At 42.3% G+C, this 23,624-nt stretch overlaps 1 protein-coding gene across 3 annotated transcripts in view; it reads right to left on the minus strand.

Annotated features, from left to right (window-relative positions):
* Window positions 1–23,624, minus strand: part of mtm1 (myotubularin 1) — a 134,334-nt gene that overhangs the window by 42,438 nt on the left and 68,272 nt on the right. For all 3 annotated transcript variants that reach the window (XM_060935982.1, XM_060935990.1, XM_060935999.1), the window contains exons 4-10: window positions 22,494–22,588; window positions 19,888–19,998; window positions 19,441–19,542; window positions 17,526–17,609; window positions 11,481–11,630; window positions 11,176–11,361; window positions 1,943–2,128 (exon numbers count right to left, since the gene is read on the minus strand). In XM_060935982.1, coding sequence (XP_060791965.1) covers window positions 1,943–2,128; window positions 11,176–11,361; window positions 11,481–11,630; window positions 17,526–17,609; window positions 19,441–19,542; window positions 19,888–19,998; window positions 22,494–22,588 — 914 coding nt within the window. The remainder of the gene's footprint in view (window positions 1–1,942; window positions 2,129–11,175; window positions 11,362–11,480; window positions 11,631–17,525; window positions 17,610–19,440; window positions 19,543–19,887; window positions 19,999–22,493; window positions 22,589–23,624) is intronic.

The raw sequence follows: 23,624 nt of genomic DNA on the forward strand, positions 1-23,624 counted from the left end.
CTGTTAATGACTAGTTAAGTGCATGCTTTACAAAATAATCAAGAAACTACACCATTGTCTGTGCGCAGCACTGTGATTTAATTACTCTGCAAAGTTATGGTCACTTGCTATCACCCTCACCCATGCAGCCTCCACCCTTTGCGCTTCGCGATGTCTGTCAATCTGAAATTGCATGGAGGGCGCGACGTTGAAGCAACATAATTAGGGTGCGAAGTGTCAAACCAAAGGGTTTTTTCTTATGCTGAAAAATAAGTGACCTGCAGTGGCTACATACTGTCATCTTGCATCACGTTTCTCTCCAAGACGTCTCCCTATTTGGCCGATATGAGCCTATTCCCCGAGTGAGTTGGTACGGTGGCTCGACCCCGTAGAAAACTTAAAGTTCGGATGAAAGTTAGTTGAATAGGTTACTGACTTGTAGGCCTACATGTTGCCTGCCTGACGCGTGCTTCTGCCCAACTTGCACGACAGATTACTTGTTGAAAAGGCCCCTTGGATTAGATTGGCCGCGAGCAGACTGAAATGCATGTTAGAACGCTCTCACCTTTTTTGTAAAGCGTCTTCCAGATCCGAATGGGTAAGGGCAAGTGAAATGGTATAAGGTCTTTAATAAAACTCGGTGTGTGCTTTGACGCATGCATTCGGCAATTTAGGTCGTTTAACAGAAGCAGCAGTCCAACCTTGGAAACCCGCAGTCCTCAATGTCACCACACACGCTGGCTTTCGTTGGGTATACCCAAAGGGGTATTCCTCATTCGATGACGTAAGTGATATCCCACACACCCATGTCAAACGTAATTGGCTAAGACATCTGTCAAAAGTTACGGAGTTGCATTCCTCAAGAAATATTACGGTAGACCAAGATTATAACATTGAAATGGCATGTTTATTATCACGTAAGTTACGTGTAAGTTACGTGTCATTCTGAGATGCGCAGATAGACAGTAAAGGGAATTCCGAATTCCCTTTACTGTCTATCTGCGCATCTCAGAATGACACAGGACAATGGGCGAACTAGATTTTTTTTTTTTTTTTTCCCCAGCCACGGTGCGCCGGAAATCCCGCGCGGCGCGCCGGAACGCTATCACCCCTGCGTAACAAAATGTTGTAAACAGTATTATAGAAATAATTTCATTCATTCATTCATTCATATTGTTTCGGTAGAAAACTATGCAATGCAAAATCGTTTAAACACCAGAAAACCAGAAAAGTGCTGGGCCTCAAGATTCTAGATAGAACGTTCGGACGCTTTTTTTTTTTTTTTTTAGACCCCGGCGAGTATTCGGAACCGGCCTTTATTTGTCACAACACACGCGTACACCCGGCCGTTAAAGGGAACTCGGCGGTTAATTGGAACTCGGCTATTATTTGGTATTTTACGGTATGTCAGTTTTCTAAAAATTAAGCCGTTTTCTCAATCATTGATTGGTAATATCTCAAGAACGGATAAACATATTTTAATTATGTAAAAAGTATGTTGTTCTGCATTTAATTCTGAATTCAAGAAGAGCAGTTTCAAGCAATTTGGATTGAATTTTCACCTGATATGCCTACCTGTATTGATTTCACTACAGCACAGACAGGTAGCTATACTACAACCTGATCAAGTGACGTTCACGGAGTGAAAAAAGGACACTTAGCTAGCGAGGTTTTACGCATCTAAAGGCAAACTGACTGCATTTACAACTGCAGTGATAAACTGACTCTGTAACCAGTATGATCTTAACAGGGAGACAGCCGAGGCAAATTTTGCTGATATATATGACATTACGTACCATGTTATAGAGAGGGGAGGAAAACCAACCCTCAACTTTGTCTGAAACCTAATCTTTTTGTCTATATTGGTTGTTTGCCAGAATTCAACCATTTATATTTACAGTGCAGTTTATCCAACAAAACTGTCAAACAGTGGCAATAATATTAAAAGTCATTCTGGCTTTACCTTTATGTGCTCCAGCCAGTGAGTGGACTCCAGGCTGGACAGCCAGTGGGACTCCTCCACGTTGGGGTAAACGATGTCCTTCAGCTTCTTTAGCGATTCTCTCATCACGTGGATGTTGTGGATGTCGAGGAAGACTAGTTCTGCGTTCTGATAGGCATCTTCACCCTCATAACCCCCTCCTGTGGCCTAGGGGTCACAAGCAAAAGGTCAAAGCATGAAGTGGACACTGCCTAGTTGAGAGGTGACACAATGCTCACCAAGACTCCACACGGCTGAGTCAGTTAACGAATGAATCAGAGCAGACCTTTTCAAAATGCTAAGTCAGCAGATTAAATCTATCCGTGCCATATTAGTGCTCCACTTCAGGTTTATTTCAGGCAGTTTGTGCTTTAGCCATACACACACACACACACACACACACACACACACACACACACACACACACACCAGGGCTCGACATTAACGCTTGTCCACTAAAAGTGATACTTTGTGTCGGACAAGTTCATCGTCTCAGTTACTTGTCCAATCGGACAAGTGCCAAAATACGCCGATATTCGGGTTACATATCAAATTTATCAGTTTATTCACATGATTTCCGAAGCATCTCACTCGACATATTGTTTTGATGAATCACCAGATGTTTCTATTCAGAAAGAGCGATGTGCGCATGCGCAATATTCAGACCCTCCAGGATTTCGCGATGTTGCGATTTGCAACTTCAACGCAAATTCAACCAATCCCCGCGAATTCAGGGCGGTGCTGGAATTATATCCAATCACCGCAACTTTCCCGCAAATTTGACCAATTGTTGGCATCGTCTTGAGGTGACGTCGACAAACTACCTTCCGCCTTACTTCCGTGTAAAGCAGCATGTGCGAGTCAAACGTTTCATACTTACCGACCAAAATAACTGCAAAAGATTGCGAAAAGCAGTACCCCGGCATTCTGCATGAAAGCGGGGGGTGCAATTATATCCAATCACCGCAACTTTCCTGCAAATTTGACCAATCGTTGGCGTCGTCTTGAGGTGACGTCGACAAACTACCTTCCGCCTTACTTCCGTGTTTCCGTTCAAAAGCAGCAGCATGTGCGAGTCAGTGTTTATATAGGCTTAAATTCTGTTACTGAAAGTGTGTTATGTTTACAGTGAAGGACTGTGTGCACTTTACATTATTTTTTTAACTTAATACAAGAAATTAATGGATGGCAACATTTTTGCCAAAATGGTATTTTATTTTCCATTGTTTAGGCAGCTTCAGCATCATACGGTGAGATTCTGTTCAAATGGTTTTTTTCTTCTATGAAGCCTGAGCCATTTATTTTATTAGTTTATAATTATTGTTTAATTTAGTCTTCAGGAGAGACTGCCTGCACACAGCACTAGTATTAATAGTTTTTTTTCTTACATGAAAACTGAGGCATTTATATTATATTTTAAGGTAACTTCATGTTGTGCTGTGAGGTTCTCTGCACTTTAACTTTTGAACCAACAGGTGCATTTGGATAAGTAAAGCCTATTTTTCTGCATTTTTGTAGTCCTGGTAATCTTTTATATTGGTAAAGATGTTTATAGGACCATTTCTCAGTGTCTTTGTTTTTTTTTTAATCAATAGTTTTTCAGTAATAACTTAATATTTAACATATCGCTCAATTTTAAATCCCCAAAAAGAGAAAATCGCAACAATTCCTCGCAACTTTCACTTCCTCCCGCAATGTAATCGCAACAAAAACCTAAAAAACACCAAAACTTTCCTTGCAATTTTTTGGAAACCCCCCCGCAACATCAGACATTTTAGCCCGCAACAATCACAAAAAAGGCCCGCGGAATCCTGGGGTGACTGGATATTCCACTTGCGAAACCGGCCAATGCCGCTCCGTGTATTTGAGCTGAAAAGTAAATGGTCGTGTATGATTGGTTTTAATCGTGTCATACACGTGGATTTGTTGACATTTCTGTTGGCGGGATCATTATTCAACTGTATATTTACGTTGAGTGTGTGGTAATTTCCAAATCTTTGAATTGTTGTTGATGGTGTTCATTATAAAAATTTAGACATTTAGAAAATGTCCTTCCTGAAGTTCGGCTTCACAAAGAAGTCTAGTGAATCCGAGGCATCTGGTGCTGAAAAGAAGAGGAAACAATCACAGCAGAACTATGAAAGCAAGAGAGCGCGGAAATTTCTCAATTCTTGGAAGGATGAATTTGAATGGGTCCAAGACACCGGAGATGGAATGCAACGTTCTCTGTGCATATCGCATCCTACTTATGCTGATGTCTCGAGCAGCATGTTTAAAGGTACAGCTTCATATAGGCGAGACATTCTAGTGTCTCATGGCAAGAGTACAAGCCACAAGCGGTGTGATGCAAATGCAATAAAGATTGTTGGGTTACAAACAGGGCTTTGAACCGGTTCAAGGAACGAAAACGAAAACCGGGAACTTTTTCTATTTCACATGGAACAGAAACGAAACCAGAAACTTTATTATTTTTTATGTTCCGGAACAGAAACGCTTATTAAAAATAATGGTAACCGGTTAATACCGGTTTTTATTTCGTTCCTCAAAGTTTCCGTAGCCTACAAATAAAAAAGCCATTCTTCTCCTGCGCAAGTTTCTATGACCCGCTGGGGTTCACTTCCTGTGTGACGTTCGCTGACTGAATGGAGAGAGCGGGAAGGTGGACTACTATCACTTCTCCATGTGATCAAGTGAGTAATTGCATTATTGAGTGTCTGAGCAAAGAAGAGCCTGAACGTTGCAACCTCCCTATTGGCTGTTTGTAAAAATGTATCAGTTGTTGCCCTTCCCACGGGAATCATCGCGGGCTCGAGAGACGAGACCTGATGAGTTAGTTCGTTGGTAGCAGAACAAAATGTCTGGACACAAATCGGGTTTTCAGAAAAGGAAAGAAAATAAACGGAGGGTCGAAAATACAAAAAAGGAGGCAGAAAATGCAAAACGAGTTTTAAGGTAGGACAAATGGTTACTTTTCTGAGGCAGCCCGCCGTGGCTGCCTGCAGGCTTATTTATTATAGCCCATTTAGTTAAAATAGTTGATCTAAAATGTTTATAGTTATAGTGATGTGATGGTTGTCCTGATTTAGACTGGTGTTTTTTTTTTTTTTTTTGGGGGGGTGGGGGGGGGGTGGGGGGGGGTGTTGCGCAATGTTGCACCCGGGTCCAGATTAGGGCAGAACCGGCCCTGGCTACATTTCAGGTGTAGTTTGTTTTATGTATGTATGTATGTACTTGCATAGATGTGTACTTGGTCTTCCAATATGGCGCCTAACAAAATCTCGCGGCGCGGTGACATCATACGGTAGCCCTCTATAGGGCCTGACTAGCCTTTGGTAACACACTAAACGAATTCTCTTTCATTTTTGGCACTTTTTCTGTTTGTGTAGATGGGAAGACATACTGAGAATCCAAATCGCCAACATTTGAAATAATAATTGTTTTGAATTATTTCTTGTCTTATTTAATGAAGGTTGTAATAGAATTAGCCTACATTTGGCTTAAGCTGGATGAGACAGAGGCATAATTTTATAGCCATTTGTTAAACAGCTGACAGGGAACGTAATTAACCGTTCCGGGAACGAAATTTTTTTGTTCTAACCGGTTCGGGAACGTCTATTTAATGGTGGAACCCAAAACTGGAAACGTTAAAATTCCGTTTCTGTTCGGAACGAACCAATAGGAAAAAAATTCTGGTTCAAAGCCCTGGTTACAAATAGTTTATTTGTGGGGGGTTTTCTCAAATATTTCTTCGGACAAGTAAATTTCCTTTCAACTTGCCCGACAGGACAAGTGGTTTCAAAAGTTAATGTAGAGCCCTGCACACACACACACACACACAGTTTACTCAACTCTACCTCATTTGTTACGTCAGTCGACATGACGAGTAATGAATCAAGCAGACAAAACCAACACGCCTACAAATGGAATGAGAACAAAACAGAACACAGTATGTGTCGAAGGAGTAAAACTACAAAATCATCCATGCTCTCATGGGTCAAATGCGGATTACGATGATTTAGTGGAATCATCATGATAGAGATAAGATTCCAGGAAACAAGATGAAGTGGTGCAACGATTTAAAAAATAAAAAAATAAATAAAAAACCATTCGTGTGTCTGAATAAGGTGACATCTTTGCACAGGCGGGTTATACAACAGAATTACGACCCACTAACACACTAGCGCCCTACACCTGCTGCAGCAGCCTCTCTGACTCGATATACTCCAATACTAGATATACAGTCTTGCAAAAGTATTCATCCCGCTTGGTGTTTGTCCTGTTTTGTCACATTACAAGCTGGAATTAAAATGGATTTTTCGGGGATTAGCACCATTTGATTTACACATGCCTACCACTTTAAAGGTGAAAACTGTTGTTTTATTGTGACAAACAATAATTAAGATGAAAAACCAGAAATCTGGAGTGTGCATAGGTATTCACCCCCCTATAAAAAGTCAATGTTTGTAGAGCGACCTTACAGCTGCAAGTCTCTTGGGGTATGTCTCGATTACCTTAGCACATCTAGCCACTGGGATTTTTGCCCGTTCCTCAAAGCAAAACTGCTCCAACTCCTTCAAGTTAGATGGGTTGCGTTGGTGTACAGCGATCTTCAAGTTATGCCACAGATTCTCAATTGGCTTGAGGTCTGGGCTTTGATTAGGCCATTCCAAGACATTTAAATGTTTCCCTTTAAAGCACTCCAACATACCTTTAGCAGTACTGTAGGTTTAGTCAATGTCCTGCTGGAATGTAAACCTTCGCCCCAGTCTCAAACCTCTGGCCGACTCCAGAATTGCGCTGTATTTAGTCCATCCATCTTTCCTTCAGTCCTGACCAGCTTTCCTGTCCTTGCAAATGAAAAACATCCCCACAACATCATGCTGCCACCACCATGCTTCACTGTAGGAATGGTGTTCTCAGGGTGTTGGGTTTGTGCCACACATGGCGTTTCCCATGATGGCCAAAAAGATCAATTTTAGTCTCATTTGACCAGAGAATCTTCTTCCATGTGTTTGGGGAGTCTGCCACATGATGTTGGGCAAACTCCAACCATGTTTTCTGAAGCAATGGCTTTTTTCCTGCCCACTCTTCCATAAAGCCCCACTCTGTGGAGTGTATGGCTTAAAGTGATCCGATGGACAGATACTCCCATCTCCACTGTGGATCTTTGCAGCTCCCTCAGCATTACTGTTGGTGTCTTTGTTGCATCTCTGATTAACGCCCTCCTTGCCCGGTCTGTGAGTTTTGATGGGCGGCCTTCTCTTGTCAGGTTTGTAGTGGTGCCATATTCTTTCCATTTTGCTATAATGGATTTAATGGTGCTCCCTGGGATATTCAAAGTTTGGGATATTTTTTATAACCCGATCCTGATTTATACTTCTCCACAACTTTCGCTACGTTCACACTGCAAGGCTTAATGCTCAATTCCGATTTTTTTGTGAAATCCGATTTTTTTGTGAGGTCGTTCACATTAACAAATATATGCGACTTGTATGTGATCCTCAGTATGAACGAAAAGCGACCTAAGTGTTCCGTATGCGCATTGCAGGATACGACAACGTCACATGCAGTGAACATGGCCAGTGTTTACGGAAGTAAAACCACCTGGTTGCGGTATGACTCATCTAATCTAGCTTGAATAGCTGTATCCCCCCAAATGGAAATCAGCTCCCTAACCTCTGCGTCCTTCCATTGAGAAGATTCAGAACCTTCACAGCCCGAAGCGTCCCTCGCATTGATGTCATGCGCAGGGGCGCAGATACGTTTTTTGAACTGGGGGGGGGACAAAAAACTGGGGGGGACAAAGCTGCCAGCAAACCAACCCCAACCCCGATATGCCTGTCAAACTTGTTGTGAGTTACCATAGCAACCAAGCACGAGCTCGCAACCTGTGCAGTCTGCGCAGCTCAACCAACCGAATATCAGTCTTTGTTTTATGTGAGTTGTTGCAACTATGTATACACTGCTGTGCACCTCAATAAACCGAATGGTAATTAGTCTTTTGATTTTTCCGTGAGGTTTGCCTTATGCAAAGAAAGACAGCATAGACGTTTTTTCCTCCCTATAAGTGGGGGGGACCGAACGAGGTGAATTTAAATCTGGGTGGGACGAGTCCCACCCTCTATCTGCGTCCGTGATTATGCGCCATGTTGTTGTAACTTTTTTTGAGAGACCCACCGCCTACTTCAGCGCAGAATAGTGACGTTTGTGGCTTGTTGATGACGTGCAAGTCGGATGAATGCGACCTGGCGGTTCAGACTGAAGTCGCATATGAAAAGATCGGATAGGAATCGGAATTAGGACCACATATCCAAACGGCCTGGGTCGGATTTGAAAAAATCGGATCTGCGTCGTTCATATTGTCAATAAAAGATCGGACACAGGTCACATATGGGCGAAAAGATCGGATTTGAGTCACTTCAGCCTGCAGTGTGAACGTAGCCTTAGTCTCTGACCTGTTTGGTAGCTCCTTGGGTTTCATGTTGCTTGCTTAGTAGTGTTGCAGAGTCAGGGTCCTTCCAGAACAGGTTGATTTATACAGATGACATCATGTGACAGATCATGTGACACTTTGGACACAGGTGGATCTTAATCAGCTAATTATGTGACTTATGAAGTGAATTGGTTGGACCAGCTCTTATTTAGGGGTTTCATACAAAACAGGGTGAATACTTATGCACACTCCAGATTTCTGTTTTTTTCACCTTAATTGTTTGTGCCACAAAAAAAAAAAATAAGTTTTTACCTTTAAAGTGGTAGGCATGTTGTGTAAATCAAAAAAATGGTACTAACTCCAACGTGACAAAACAGGACAAAACACCAAGAGGGATGAATACTTTTGCAAGACATTGTACTCAGGACCCGTCTCCTGTGTGCTAATGTTAAACGGTTGGAGAAACATGCTGTCACACTCCTTACTCTAATGAGCTCACTTATTAAATACACTCACTTCCAGCTACTGCACAACTCTGCATTTAGCACATAAGGCTTAAATATGCCTGTAATGACAGCACGCAATTTGAAAATTGATCTGGTTTTTCATTTAAGAAGGACTTAGAAATGGGAAACGAATTGCATTAAAATAAACATACTGGCAAAAAAACTGGGGGAAAAAATCATCAAATTTCATGTCGTTCCAATAAATACTTCCTAATGACTTATACAAGAGTCAAATCCATCTTGGCTGTTAAAAGTGCCATCACACCCTGGTGATCTGCCATGTTCGTCTGTTATTAACCATTATGAGGCATTAAATTAAGAGAACTACCCAGCCTCATCTAGTGATTTACAGAACTGATTTTAACTACGGGGCGGCACGGTGGTGTAGTGGTTAGCGCTGTCGCCTCACAGCAAGAAGGTCCGGGTTCGAGCCCCGGGGCCGGCGAGGGCCTTTCTGTGTGGAGTTTGCATGTTCTCCCCGTGTCCGCGTGGGTTTCCTCCGGGTGCTCCGGTTTCCCCCACAGTCCAAAGACATGCAAGTTAGGTTAACTGGTGACTCTAAATTGACCGTAGGTGTGAATGTGAGTGTGAATGGTTGTCTGTGTCTATGTGTCAGCCCTGTGATGACCTGGCGACTTGTCCAGGGTGTACCCCGCCTTTCACCCGTAGTCAGCTGGGATAGGCTCCAGCTTGCCTGCAACCCTGTAGAAGGATAAAGCGGCTACAGATAATGAGATGAGAGATTTTAACTACAGAGGAAAAAAAAAAAAAAAAAAAGTGGAATGCTTCTGTTTAAAAAAAAAAAACAAAAAAACAAAAACCACCACCCACAAGCATTTCACTTTAAAAAAAAAAAAAAAACCAGTTTTCCTGCACTGAACAAGAGTGCTCTGAGAGCACAATATCCCCCGCTGGCAACTCTGCCATAACTCTGATAAAATGTGACTGAATTGAATGAAATTGCAATATGCGTATTACCGACATATAACAAAGAATCCTGTCAAGTTTCGTGAAATTCCTCTAAAAACTTTGTGAGGAGTTGATTTCAGAAGGTGAGTACCCTTCCCAGGATGGACAGACAGACAGACAGACAGACAGACAGACAGACGCCATGACATAATCCCCCTTCGGACCTTTCAGCCAGCGGGGGATAAAAATTCAGAGGGAAGTTGATTTCAGAAAGCAAGCACACTTTGATGAAATTGCCAAAGTACAAATTTGTTAATAATCAAGGGCAGAACTCTGGTCAAATCTGCCCAAATTAAACAAAATTTCAGTATGCGTATAACTGTCCTATAACAAAGCCTTTTGCCAAGTTTGATGAAATTCCTCCACAAACTGAGAGGAGTTGATTTCAGAAGAACGTACACCCTCATGAAATTGTCAAAAGTACAAGTTATTTAATCAAGGGTCAAAACTCTGGGAAAATTTTCACAAACGAAATAAAAATTGCAATATGCATATTACCGTCATATAACAAGGCCTTTTGGCAAGCTTTGAGAAATTCACCCAAAAATTGTGAAAGGAGTTGATGTCAGAAGGCGAGCACACCTTCACGAGATTGTGAAAGTACAAGGTTGTTAAATCAAGGACCGCAACTCTGGTAAAATGTAACCGAATTGAACAAAATAACAATATGCGTACTACCGACATAACACAATGCAATTTGCCAAGTTTCATGAAATTCTGCCAAAAATTGAGAGAGGAGTTGATTTCAGAAAGTGAGCACCCTTCCTGGGACGGATGGACGGAAGTCGCCACGACATAATCCCCCTTCGGGCCTTTCGGCCAGCGGGGGATAAAAAAAAAAGGTAAGAGCAATACGAGGTGCTACAGAGATGCTGAATGGGTTTGACGTGCAGCAATTGTTAGAGAAATTGTCCGGCGTTAATCGCTTTGCAGGAAAGACAGAGCATGGAATGATCACATCTCAGCGCCAAAGCTCCAGAAGTTCTTACTTTGTCACAGAGATTAATATTTATTCTCCTGTTCGTTTTCTGACTATGGATTTATTCAAGATCTGCTGTTAATCCTGTTAAGTAACAACTTGCATATCAGGAACTTTCTATAAATCTGAGTATTTTAATCCATATTCGTTTAACCTCAGCTGTTCTTCCTTATTAGCAATTTGCAGTGAATTACAACTGCTTGAACGCAAAGTGCTGTATAAATTCCAGTTCGCACTATTACAAATTAGCCATCGCAGAAAATATGAAATATGTGTTCAGTTCCACATACGTCCCCAGTTTGTCAAACAGCCTCTATAAACCTCTCACCTTGTTGGCCACAGCATTAACGTTAGGTCTAGCGTCATAGATGGTGAGTTTGGGTGTGTTGTTGTTCTCCCGGATGACATCGAGGTAGCGCTCGTCATCTTTATTGCGCTTGCCGCTCATTCCCACCAGGGGCTGGCTACAGCGCATTATCACCGCCTGCTTCTCCCTGTGGATCCATGATAGCACCTGCACAAACAAGGAAAAGCTGCATATACACTATGCATCGTACAGTATGCATCTCTGAAATGAGCTTTATGGGGTCTTACAGATGGTCCACGTGGTAAGGACTTGAGATCTAAGCTCACCGGTATACGACAGCGAGAGCGGAATGTGGCCACTCGCCGCAAATCCTCATCCGTGGTTTGGAATGGGACGACCAGGATGGTGGGATAAGTGTCACACAGATCGTAGCTTGAGTTGATGAAAGAAATCCTCCATCTCTCATTAGGCAGACCCTAGAGAAACCAGAGGAGAATGTCATACAACGCAGCAATATGATCACATGGACCAGAGGAAATTTATTATAAACCCACTTTGGTGTGTTTGTGTATATGGTGTACATTTCTTCATCCATTTTTTTTCCCTTGAGCACTGCTCATGGTAGCCAAATATGCAATTTGTGAACTATTATCACTGATTGCTAAAATACACTACCAGGCAAAAAAAGTCGCCATTTGGATTTAAATAAGCAAATACATAAGAGCCTTTGATTGGATAATTACTGCAGTGATTAATGTGTTTCATCTGGCAACAATTCTCTTAACTTGAACTGATGCAGTGAGTAGCTTCTCATTTCTTAAACAAACACGTCGGAAGACGTATCCTGCGGTCATGGAAAAGATGTTCCTGGATTTCAGAAAGGTCAAATTAATGGTCTGCATCAAGCAAAGAAAACAACTAAGGAAGTTGCTGAAATTACTGGAACGGGGTTAAGAACTGTCCAACGCATTATTAAAACATGGAAGGATCGTGGTGAACCATCAACTTCATCGAAGAAACGTGGTTGGAAAAAGATCCTGACTGACCATGATCAGAGATCACTTGAATGCTTAGTGAAGTTGAATTGTTAAAAAACAAAACTCAACACTAAAACTCACGGCTATGTTTAATAGTGAAATTAAAAACATTTCCACACTCCCAGTGAGATGAGAACTCATAGGATTGGGACTAAACAGCTGTGTTTAATAAGAAAACCACTTGTTAGTGAAGCTAATCAGGCTTCAGTTTGCTAGGGTGCATAAAGATTGGACTCCGGAGCAATGGAAAAAGGTCATGTGGTTTGAGAAGTCCAGATTTACCCTGTTCCTGAGTGATGGGCGTGTCAGGGTAAGAAGGGAAGCGCATGAAGCGATGCGTCCATCACACGTAGTGGCCACTGTACAAGCCTCTGGAGGCAGCGTTATGATCTGGGGTTGCTTCAGTTGGTCAGGTTGAGGCTCAACGACATTATGGGGCAATAAAACGAAGTCAGCGGACGACCTGAATGACCAGATTATCATGTCAATGGAATTTTTTTCTTCCCCGATGACACGGGCATAAACTTAGGGCTCAGACTGTGAAAGAGTGGTTCAGGAAGCATGAAGGATCATTTTCACACATGAATTGGCCACCACAGAGTCCCGACCTTAACCCCATTGAAGTGTCTTTGGGATGTGCTGGAGAAGACTTTACAGAGTGGTTTGACTATCGTCAAGACAAGAGCTCAGTGAAAAATTAATACAACTTTGAACTGAAAAGAAATGTTGCGACATTGCATAAGTTTACTGAAACAATGCCACGGTGCATGCATGCTGTAATCAAAGCTAACAGTGCTCCAAACAAATATCAGGAGTGCAAGGCAGTGTACTTTCTCCACAAGCTCTCCCACACACTGCAAAACAAACAGGACACCATCGTGGAGTACCTACATTCAAACCGAAATAGTATTTTTCTTAATGAAAATTTATTTTTCTGTAATACTGATTCAATAAACAGTTGATGCTGAACTTAATGGATAATCTCAAACAGATTCTGTAAACCTAAGAAACTACTGCTGTAATCCTCAAGAGTCTCCCAACACCCTCATTTACAATACGCTCACACAGAACATCCTTTCAACACCTTTCGCACTATTCAACTTCCTAGTATACAGTTGTGGAAGAGTAATCATTTATAAATCGCGCTATCCGGTCAACCAGAAGAGACTGGGTCCCGCTTTGAGTCTGGTTCCTCTCAAGGTTTCTTCATGTCGCCTCAGTGAATTTTTCCTTTCAACTGTCAACTCCAGTTTGCTCATCAGGGACTAAATCTACAGTGCTGCTTGAAAGTTTGTGAACCCTTTAGAATTTTCTATATTTCTGCATAAATATGACCTAAAACATCACCAGATTTTCACACAAGTCCTAAAAGTAGATAAAGAGAACCCAGTTAAACAAATGAGACAAAAATATTATACTTGGTCATTTATTTATTGAGGAAAATGATCCAATATTACAGATCTGTGAGTGGCAAAAGTATGTGAACCTTTGCTTTCAGTATCTGGTGTGACCCCCTTGTGCAGCAATAACTGCAACTAAACGTTTGCGGTAACTGTTGATCAGTCCTGCACACCGGCTTGGAGGAATGGGCTAAAATTCCTCCGTACAGAACAGCTTCAACTCTGGGATGTTGGTGGGTTTCCTCACATGAACTGCTCGCTTCAGGTCCTTCCACAACATTTCCATTGGATTAAGGTCAGGACTTTGACTTGGCCATTCCAAAACATTAACTTTATTCTTCTTTAACCATTCTTTGGTAGAACAACTTGTGTGCTTAGGGTCGTTGTCTTGCTGCATGGCCCACCTTCTCTTGAGATTCAGTTCATGGACAGATGTCCTGACATTTTCCTTTAGAATTCGCTGGTATAATTCAGAATTCATTGTTCTATCAATGATGGCAAGCCATCCTGGCCCAGATGCAGCAAGACAGGCCCAAACCATGATACTACCACCACCATGTTTCACAGATGGGCAGGGCTCAAAATGAACTTTTTTTCTTTGTCCTCCCCAGTGGTCCAGAATTCTGTGTTGTATTGTCCCGAATGGAAGCAATAGTGTCCCCATTTTTTTCCTCTCTGAAATAACCAGTGGTTAATATTATCATATGAAGTTACTATTATATTTGTAACTATGCGATTTTGAACCCTTTATATCATTTTTACAATAAGTCACAAGACACAAGCGACACATGTCCTATACATCATCTACTTCAAAATTACAGTTATTGCATTTTCAGTTTATTAAACTTTGGCGATCTCACTGTATGAATAGATACCCGTTTATTTAAAGGGGCCAACTAGCTCATTCAGAAAATGTTTCAACTCCCTACATCTGCAGTACACTTTAGTTGAAAATAAGACCCCTTTTATGTTCATTTCATCTACTTATACCTTGAATATCTGTTGGCACTTATAAGGCCAACTTATAATTTTCACCATTACCGTTATCCATAGCCCTGTGATGACCTGGCGACTTGTCCAGGGTGTACCCCGCCTTTCGCCCGTAGTCAGCTGGGATAGGCTCCAGCTTGCCTGCGACCCTGTAGAACAGGATAAAGCGGCTACAGATAATGAGATGAGACCGTTATCCATTTTTATGAACTTTCCGTTATCCATTACCGTTATCCATTTTTATGAACTTTCCGTTATCCATTTTATGAACTTACGCTGCCGAAACGTGGGTGCAAATGTTAGCAACATCAGCATAGTGGCAGGTCCGAGCCGAGTTGTGCTGCTGACTGACTAAACTTTCTGAACTAGAAAGACACCAAGAAAACTCACTTATTCTGTTGAACGGTATCTTCCATCAATATCATCCACATCATTCCTGTTGTATTTTATAACGTGTCTAACAGTGTTCATTAAGTTCATTCAGTTGCTAGCGTTGCCTGCAGACCAGGCGATGACACTTTGGATCCTGAAGGTCCCGGAGACGTTATGTCTGGGCTTTCAGTTTCTTCCCCGCGGTCGGTCCGCTTCAACCACTTAAGCATTTTTGTTCTGGCAAGAGTCGGCGCAGCGTGTGCGGTAGCAATTCCATTCCAACTCCATATAATGCGGATTCCAGCCGAAGATTCTAGAACAGAATGCGCTGCTCTGTAGCCTACGGATGCAGGGGCATCGAAAGTGTAGCTACTAATGTATTTTTCGCTGTTAACGTTTTAAAATTAAAATTGACAAATTAGGTGAACGTCTACGTATCTGTTACGGCTTTGTAAATAATATTAATGTAGAACTTTTTTTCTAGCTCTATTTTTTTCCATTGTCCCGGGATTGTCCCAGATATGATAATTTTGTGTCCCGATGACATTTTTTATGGTCCCCGGGACGTCGGGACACCGTTAGTTTCGAGCGCTGCAGATGGGATAAGGTTCTTATGCTGCAATGCAGTGTTTTCCTTTCTCCAAACATAATGCTTCTCATTTAAACCAAATAGTTCCATTTTGGTCTCATCCATCCACAAAACATTTTTCCAATAGCCTTCTGGCTTGTCTACATGATCTTTAGCAAACTGCAGATGAGCAGCAATGTTCTTTTTGGAGAGCAGTGGCTTTCTCCTTGCAACCCTGCCATGCACACCATTGCTGTTCAGTGTTCTCCTGATGGTGGACTCATGAACATTAGCCAATGTGAGAGAGGCCTTCAGTTGCTTAGAAGTTACCCTGGGGTCCTTTGTGACCTCGCCGACTATTACACGCCTTGCTCTTGGAGTGATCTTTGTTGGTCGACCACTCCTGGGGAGGGTAACAATGGTCTTGAATTTCCTCCATTTGTACACAATCTGTCTGACTGTGGATTGGTGGAGTCCAAACTCTTTAGAGATGGTTTTGTAACCTTTTCCAGCCTGATGAGCATCAACAACGCTTTTTCTGAGGTCCTCAGAAATCTCCTTTGTTCGTGCCATGATACACTTCCACAAACATGTGTTGTGAAGATCAGACTTTGATAGATCCTTGTTCTTTAAATAAAACAGGGTGCCCACTCACACCTGATTGTCATCCCATTGATTGAAAACATCGGACTCTAATTTCACCTTCAAATTAATTGCTTATCCTAGAGGTTCACATACTTTTGCCACTCACAGATACGTCATATTGGATCATTTTCCTCAATACATAAATGACCAAATATAATATTTTTGTCTTGTTTCTTTAACTGGGTTCTCTTTATCTACTTTTAGGACTTGTGTGAAAATCTAATGTTGTTTTAGGTCATATTTATGCAGAAATATAGAAAATTCTAAAGGGTTCACAAACTTTCAAGCACCACTGTACATCTGGATTTCTGATTTTTGAGTGTGTCTATTTGTTAAAAGCTCTCTACAATTACGATAGAATTGAACCATCAAAGTTTCAGACCGTGAGAAGAAAGAAATACAATACTGGAATAAAGTGGTTATTTAGGGATTAATTACAGATGGAATAAGACTGAAAGTTAGATGTTCAGCTCATGGTGTTAGGAGGCAGGCGAGAAATTATCTGGCAACAATCTGCAGCTTAAAACACAAACATGAATCATCATCACAGTTCACAAAATGAACAGGAAATCACCTTTTACATTGTGCTTGTAAGTGGTACAATTCATAGACAGAGATTAACATTTTTTAAGCAAGTATATTTTTCTCAATGCTACGATATTGCAATCTGGGCACCAACACTGGCAGTGTTTCTGGAGTCAGTGCTAACTGGTCAAAATGTGAACGTACAGAGACCGGAGGCTGGATTTCTCAAACATGCTGGTAAAGTTGCAGGTTGGAGAGCAGCCATGCTTGTCCAACTCATCATATTCATAAAAAGCAATAACTAATCCCATATCAGGAGCCAGTCGTGAGAGGCCTGATAAATTTGACCAAACTGCACTGGAATAGAATAACAATAAATAAATAAATAAATAAATAAATAGCACCTCCTTCAGCAGCTTTACTGTGACAAGTCTGACGGCTACTAAGAGCATTACAGGCCAACCATAATGTATTGTCAAATCTGCAGAGAACTGCAAAAACTGTAATCAATTCAAACCAATTCATCAGCCCACGTTCCTAAATAAATAAATAAATAAATAGCTAGCTAGCAAAGAGGATAAGAGAGGATTTGCTGAATAAAAAAAATCACAAGACCTGTTCCTAGCCCTGACCATAACTGTTTAGAATCCTTCAGGCTATGAATTGAGTAATCACGTCTGGGTAAAATCTGCACAATCTAGGTTAATGCAAAAATGTTTTTAAGACCAGAGAGGAAAAACACTGAGCAGCTGGGGGTGTATCCACAAAGCAAAAACAGTGCGAGTGCTGTTTCCAGATCACCGTGAAAATAGACAGAGTTGCTCTGTTCCTTACCTGACGTCTGTATTCATCCATGGGTTTGTAAACTCCCCAGCCGTTCTCCTCAAATTTCTCCTGACTCAAATATGAAAAGAGTTGCTATAGTATGGGGGGAAGGAGAGGAGGACAGTGCGTCAAATTCAGAGACACACACATTGAATTACCTTCTAATGAATGGATTTGGGATACAGCCCCTCCAAGTTAGGCGAGTGGGTCATTCTAGAATTCGGGGTACATTTCACGTCTCGGAGATCAACCTTTTGTTATTTTCCACAAAAGAAATCTTTACTGAATCAGTTTTGAACAAAAGTATGACGAACTTTTACCGATAGCGGTGCTTGATATACATTTTAAACCCGGTTTATCCATAAAATATTAACTAAATGACTCCCGCCCCTCCCCCCACGTTACCGGCCGTCTTCATCTACTGACTCATCCATTCAGCTTGAATAAACATGAAGTGATTCAGTCTAACAATCTGGTTTTTGGGGCTTATTCTGTTAACCGTTATAAAATCAATTGCACAGAAAGTCTATTTTCTGTATTATGCGACATTTCATCCGTTCCAATGCTCTTATCAACTCCGTTATAAAACTGCACAATATCCACAAAGACTTTTAATAATACGCATGACCACCTGCACCGAGAGAGGTCACTTCCTCTGGCACGAAACGTCAGAAAGGCAGGGAGGCATGTTACATGTTCCTTTTCTGGTTAATTTGAACAAAATGTTGAGGATACACCAATAGTAGGTTAATTACTCATCAAATCTGTTATTGCGATATTGGGGTGAATCTCTCGCTCATTTAAAAAAAAAAAACAACAACAATAATATAATGATTAAAATCTATAAAATTCTGTTTTTATACATGCCATGTGGTCGCTAGTTTTAAGTTAGCATGTGGAGCTGAGACACAATGGTGGAAAATGTCAACTCTCATCATCGACTGCCCAGTTTAATGATAACAGAGTTGACGACGACGACTAACAGAGGCTACGTTTACATTACGTCGAATCAGTGGATCATCAGATTAACGTTCTTAAAACGATTCACGTTTACACTAAAACCGTTAGCCGTGCACACAGCAACGCCAATACGCGGATACGCTAATCACATGACTTTAGACGGCGCGTAACATGATCCCAGTGCATTTCAGACGGCGCGTAACATGATCCCAGTGCATTTAGGGCATGCGCAAGGCTCACCACTTGCAAGTAGAAGGATGGCAAGCCTAATACACGGATACGCTCGGCTCCGCAGGCATCCTGCGCTCCAAATCACTCCGCCCTGAACAGCGAGTGCCCTCTGGAGGGTGCGCACTCCGGCCCTGCGCAGCTCACAGAGCGCGCGAGTGAAGTGAACAAGCCACGATTCGGGACTGAGCCGCTGTGTGTGTGATCCCAGCGCATATCACTTACCACTTGCAAGTGGAAGGATGGCAAGCCTAAAGACAATCATAACTACACAATGGGCAGTATTTGCATCAGTATTTGCAGTATTTTCATACTTTTATACTCTTTAATGAAAGGTGATACAAGGCGGAAGTCCGCGCCGTTTTTCAGCAGTCGCGTCACATGACCAACGCCAGCGAATCAGGAAGGTGGATGTCACAGTGACGTTGTCCAATGAGACGCCAGCTAGAGCTCAGCACAGCGTATCCGCGTATCTCAATGTTTACACAGCACCGGAGCTGACACGATCTGGATTGAATACGTGGACGCTGGCGGATTCCCGTTTCCTGGCGTTTCCAGGGGGTTTAATGTAAACGGACAGTGCATCCGCGAAGAAAACGAGACAGATACGGTCTAATGTAAACGTAGCCAGAGTAGACACTTGAAATGTACCCGCAATTATAGAATGTGCCGAGTGTCCTGCAAACTGTAAAGAGATGCTAATAATAATAATAATAAAGAGTGTGTTTGAACTGACCAGTCCATGAGAGACAGGAAATGCATATTTAAACAGCTCCCCAAAAATGTCTCTGCGACTGTGACCCTCCTGCTTCAGAGCAAACCTCAAGTTCCTCATGTCCTGTAAACACACGTTCTCTGACGTTATTTGCTGAACAAGGTTTCATCTATTAAATTACATCTTTATCCATAGTGAATTTCTAAAACCATACGACAATACTTTAAATGGCAAAAATTTATCTATTTAAACATTTGAAAACAAGGATGTAAAGCACTTTGAGAGCCTTGCGAGAACTCCGCAGGGAGACGGTGCTTGTGTTTGCATGCAGTGCCAACTGGCATGTTCAACTATCACCTGACTGAAGGACCGATTGATTCTTGACTTGTTTAAAATGGCTTTGAAGATTCTGTTGAGCTAATACACCTGGCCAGCGAGATATTACCGTCCTGAACCCGAGTGTGTTACCTTGCAAGTGATGTCCAGCCCGTAAGAGTTCTCCCCTCGGCTGGAGGCTCCGCCCATCTTCTCTATCCTGCTGATGACACCAAGGGGCACATCCAGCGTCACTAGGACCTCCTGAGATACACAGCGCAACACTAATCAGTACAACTAATACTCCATCCAATAACCTACATCACATAATTATATTAGTCTTTCAGGGTCTGATCTACTAAGCTGAATGTTTTCAAGAGTAAATCAGCAACGAGCATATGGATTACACAAAAAGTGGGCAGTAATGGAAGGGAATGGGAGGTGTAGCAGTTGTACTTTGTTCAACGTACTACACTTTAGGCAGTTAGCAGCGGCCAAACCGGCACATTATTTTGTTCACTTCCCAAAACCAGGTGTAAATTAAATTAGTGAGTTGTTGAAAAACATGCGAGTTGCTCTGAGCTTTATAATGTTGCTCCAAGTTGCCAGGTAGGTCGTTTATCCTCAAAACTGGGATAACTCCTAACTGCTGCTTTCATTCATTCATCTTCAGCATGTGATTTATCTTCAGGTCTGTCCACATATTAAGCGATCCATTCGTCTCCCATCACTTCATAGCTAACAGTTGGCTGCTCGTGGACATTCCAGGCTCTGGCTGCTTGAGTATGCCTCTTGTATACATCAATTATAACTTCTCTGTTAGTCAGTGGTATCCTTTGCTCCTGTTGCCAGTCACCTCAATCATATCACCTCCAAGACGAGATTAATTTAACTAGGTATCCGCCCATTTTGCGCCACCGACAGTTATTTCACCTGTTATTGCTACAAATTGCCAAATTTTATTGACATTCCATGGTCTCTGGTCACCACATCACCGCTAGTCTCTTCCTACATGTACGCCCCTTTAGGCCCTGGTCACATAACAGCTCGTGATGGGTTTGCGAATACTTGGCGATGAAAAATGGATAGCATCGCCACCAATCGTGTGATACACAGCGAATGTTCTCCGAGCTTCACAAGTTATTTTTTGGTGTGTCTCCGGCTCATGAGTGGCCAAAAACGCTGCTAAAAATCTTAACTCGTGCGTTGAAATTTGGTGGTGAGGTTTTCATCAGCAAATTGAGCGGCGAATGCTCGCAGATGGGTTTGGGAATATTTCCCGAAGCTTGGGGAAGCATCACTGAGCCTCTTGATATGCATTTGTCACAAATCCATGTCCCCGATGCTCACTGGAGCCTTAACACTACACCAACTTGGCATAGAAAGTGCATTTACATTCGGGGATACTTCGGAGCACGTTGTGCGCGTGCTTAGGACCCAGTCGTTATGGGAAACACCTGATACTGATTTGAGCGCAATCAGCATGCTGTTTTCACAGAGACTTTGCGAAGTATTCGCTCAGGTATGTGGTGGTAGACAGATGCAAGTGTAGGAAGTGTTTATTAGTAGGCGTGATATTTACAAAAAAACCATAACGACTGGGTCCTGAAAGCGAGCGTGGCCGCTTGAGCGCGCAAAGGCGCGACAGTCAAGCGTTCACCTGCTGTATGACGACAATTTTTAGCCCGCCTGGACATCGCCATGCCTCACCAAAACGTCTCATTTTCATCGATAACCCATCGCAAAAGCATTGTGAGCTGTAGTGTGACCGTCGCTTTAGTCAGGGTTACGGTGGATCTGGTGTCTATGCTGAGAACACCGAGTGTGAGGGGAAACACACCCTATAGCAGAATGTTTACTCTTCAATAATCTCCATGTCTAGTTCAGTGTCTCCTCTCTGCCATTTGTTCAAATCTAAAACAAAGAAACGTAATGACGACATGCTCGTTTGTTGATTAATGGCTGTTCCTCATAAGGCACGCATGCATTATTGCACTATTATTAGGCTTGGATTACTTTCTGTAGCATAAATAGTACAAATCTCATCTTTATTATTGCGGCACAATTGCTGATTTGGACAAGTGTACTGAATTACGCACTGCCACATACAGGCGAGAGAGGAAATATGAATAAAAAGTTTTCCACTAGAAAATCCGCCTCATCTGCCGCCTTTCTCTTGTTCTCTTTATCTCCAACAGATAGCGGAAAGAGCTGAAACTTGCGGCAGGACTGCAGGTGCCTCCTGACCTGTGCCAACCACGGAGCGTGCCAGCACACAGATGAAAGACTCCCTCATATGATATTCGTACAGCCCTCCCTTTTCTTTTTCATGCCTAATCGCTTGTTTTTTTGCACTTCATTCTTGCACAAGGACAAACATGATGTGCTGCATTGCTAAGAGACAGCATTAACTAAAGGGAGGAAGACAGAAAACATCTCAAGGCAGAGAGAGAGAGAGAGAGAGAGAGAGAGAGAGAGAGAAAGGAGGGAATGAAAAAAGGGACAGAAGAGAGAAAGCTTTCAGAGCGAGCTGGCACGTCATCAGAAGAACCGCGAGCTGTTGGATGTTCCACTGCTCAAGAGGTGGAGCGAGGTGAAGGGAGGAAACCTGACTCACGCTGTCTGAAACGTCTCCGCTGAGCACGTTTACCTCAAATAGAAAAGCTGGAGTGTCTGAGAGCGTGTTGCAAGCTCTGTCTGCCTTTCGATAAAACTAAAATCTCTGTGTCGTGAAGCTAAAGATGCACACAGCCTCTCACCGTGTCGGTGCTCTTGAAGTACAGTCTGTAATTGGTGATGAACACTTTCCCTTTGAGCGCTCCATTGAACGGGCACATGTAGATGAGGTCTTTGTCTGAGAGAAAGCAGAAAATGGCTCACAAAAAGATGGAGAAAACAGACGCACACGTTCACATTTTCTCTGTAAATGCTTTAGTGTTTAAATGCAGTTGGAAATCAGCAGTGTGAAAATCTTATACATTTCTACATTAGCAGTAGAGCTACAGTGTGTGTTTGAATCCGTTACCCACAGTAATGTTTCCTTGGTGATATTTAGCTACATTTGATTTTTTTTTTTCCAATCTACGTAGGCTCCATGGAAATATAAACCATCTTTAACTTCACTCTTTATATCCATCATTTAAAAAACAAACAAACCAAAAAAAAAAAACCCTTCAAGTCAAACAAAACCCAAAAAATAAACTCCGCTTGCTGATCATGGCAAGTGCCCTGACGTTCCCCCCACATATTTTAATAAAAAATAGAAATCCATAACAAATTTATCCTTTTTTTTTTTTTTTTTAATTGCAATATTGCTTAAACAAAACAAAAAGGCTTTCCTGAGTGCGGCATTTGCACTAAAACCGGATATCCACTTGTGACATAGCTTACACACAAGTACACCGTTTGTGTTAGTAACACAGCCATTGACTCAAATTGTAATTTTTTTTGTGGTTAATATTCCTGAACAAAAAATGATTCAGGCGGCACGGTGGTGTAGTGGTTAGCGCTGTCGCCTCACAGCAAGAAGGTCCTGGGTTCGAGCCCCGGGGCCGGCAAGGGCCTTTCTGTGCGGAGTTTGCATGTTCTCCCCGTGTCCACGTGGGTTTCCTCAGGGTGCTCCGGTTTCCCCCACAGTCCAAAGACATGCAGGTTAGGTTAACTGGTGGCTCTAAATTGAGCGTAGGTGTGAATGTGAGTGTGAATGGTTGTCTGTGTCTATGTGTCAGCCCTGTGATGACCTGGCGACTTGTCCAGGGTGTACCCCGCCTTTCGCCCGTAGTCAGCTGGGATAGGCTCCAGCTTGCCTGCGACCCTGTAGAAGGATAAAGCGGCTACAGATAATGAGATGAGAAAAAATGATTCAACCGTATATGTCTGACCCAGAATAA

Source organism: Neoarius graeffei, chromosome 1 (genome assembly GCF_027579695.1).
Source record: "Neoarius graeffei isolate fNeoGra1 chromosome 1, fNeoGra1.pri, whole genome shotgun sequence".
NCBI lineage: Eukaryota > Metazoa > Chordata > Actinopteri > Siluriformes > Ariidae > Neoarius > Neoarius graeffei.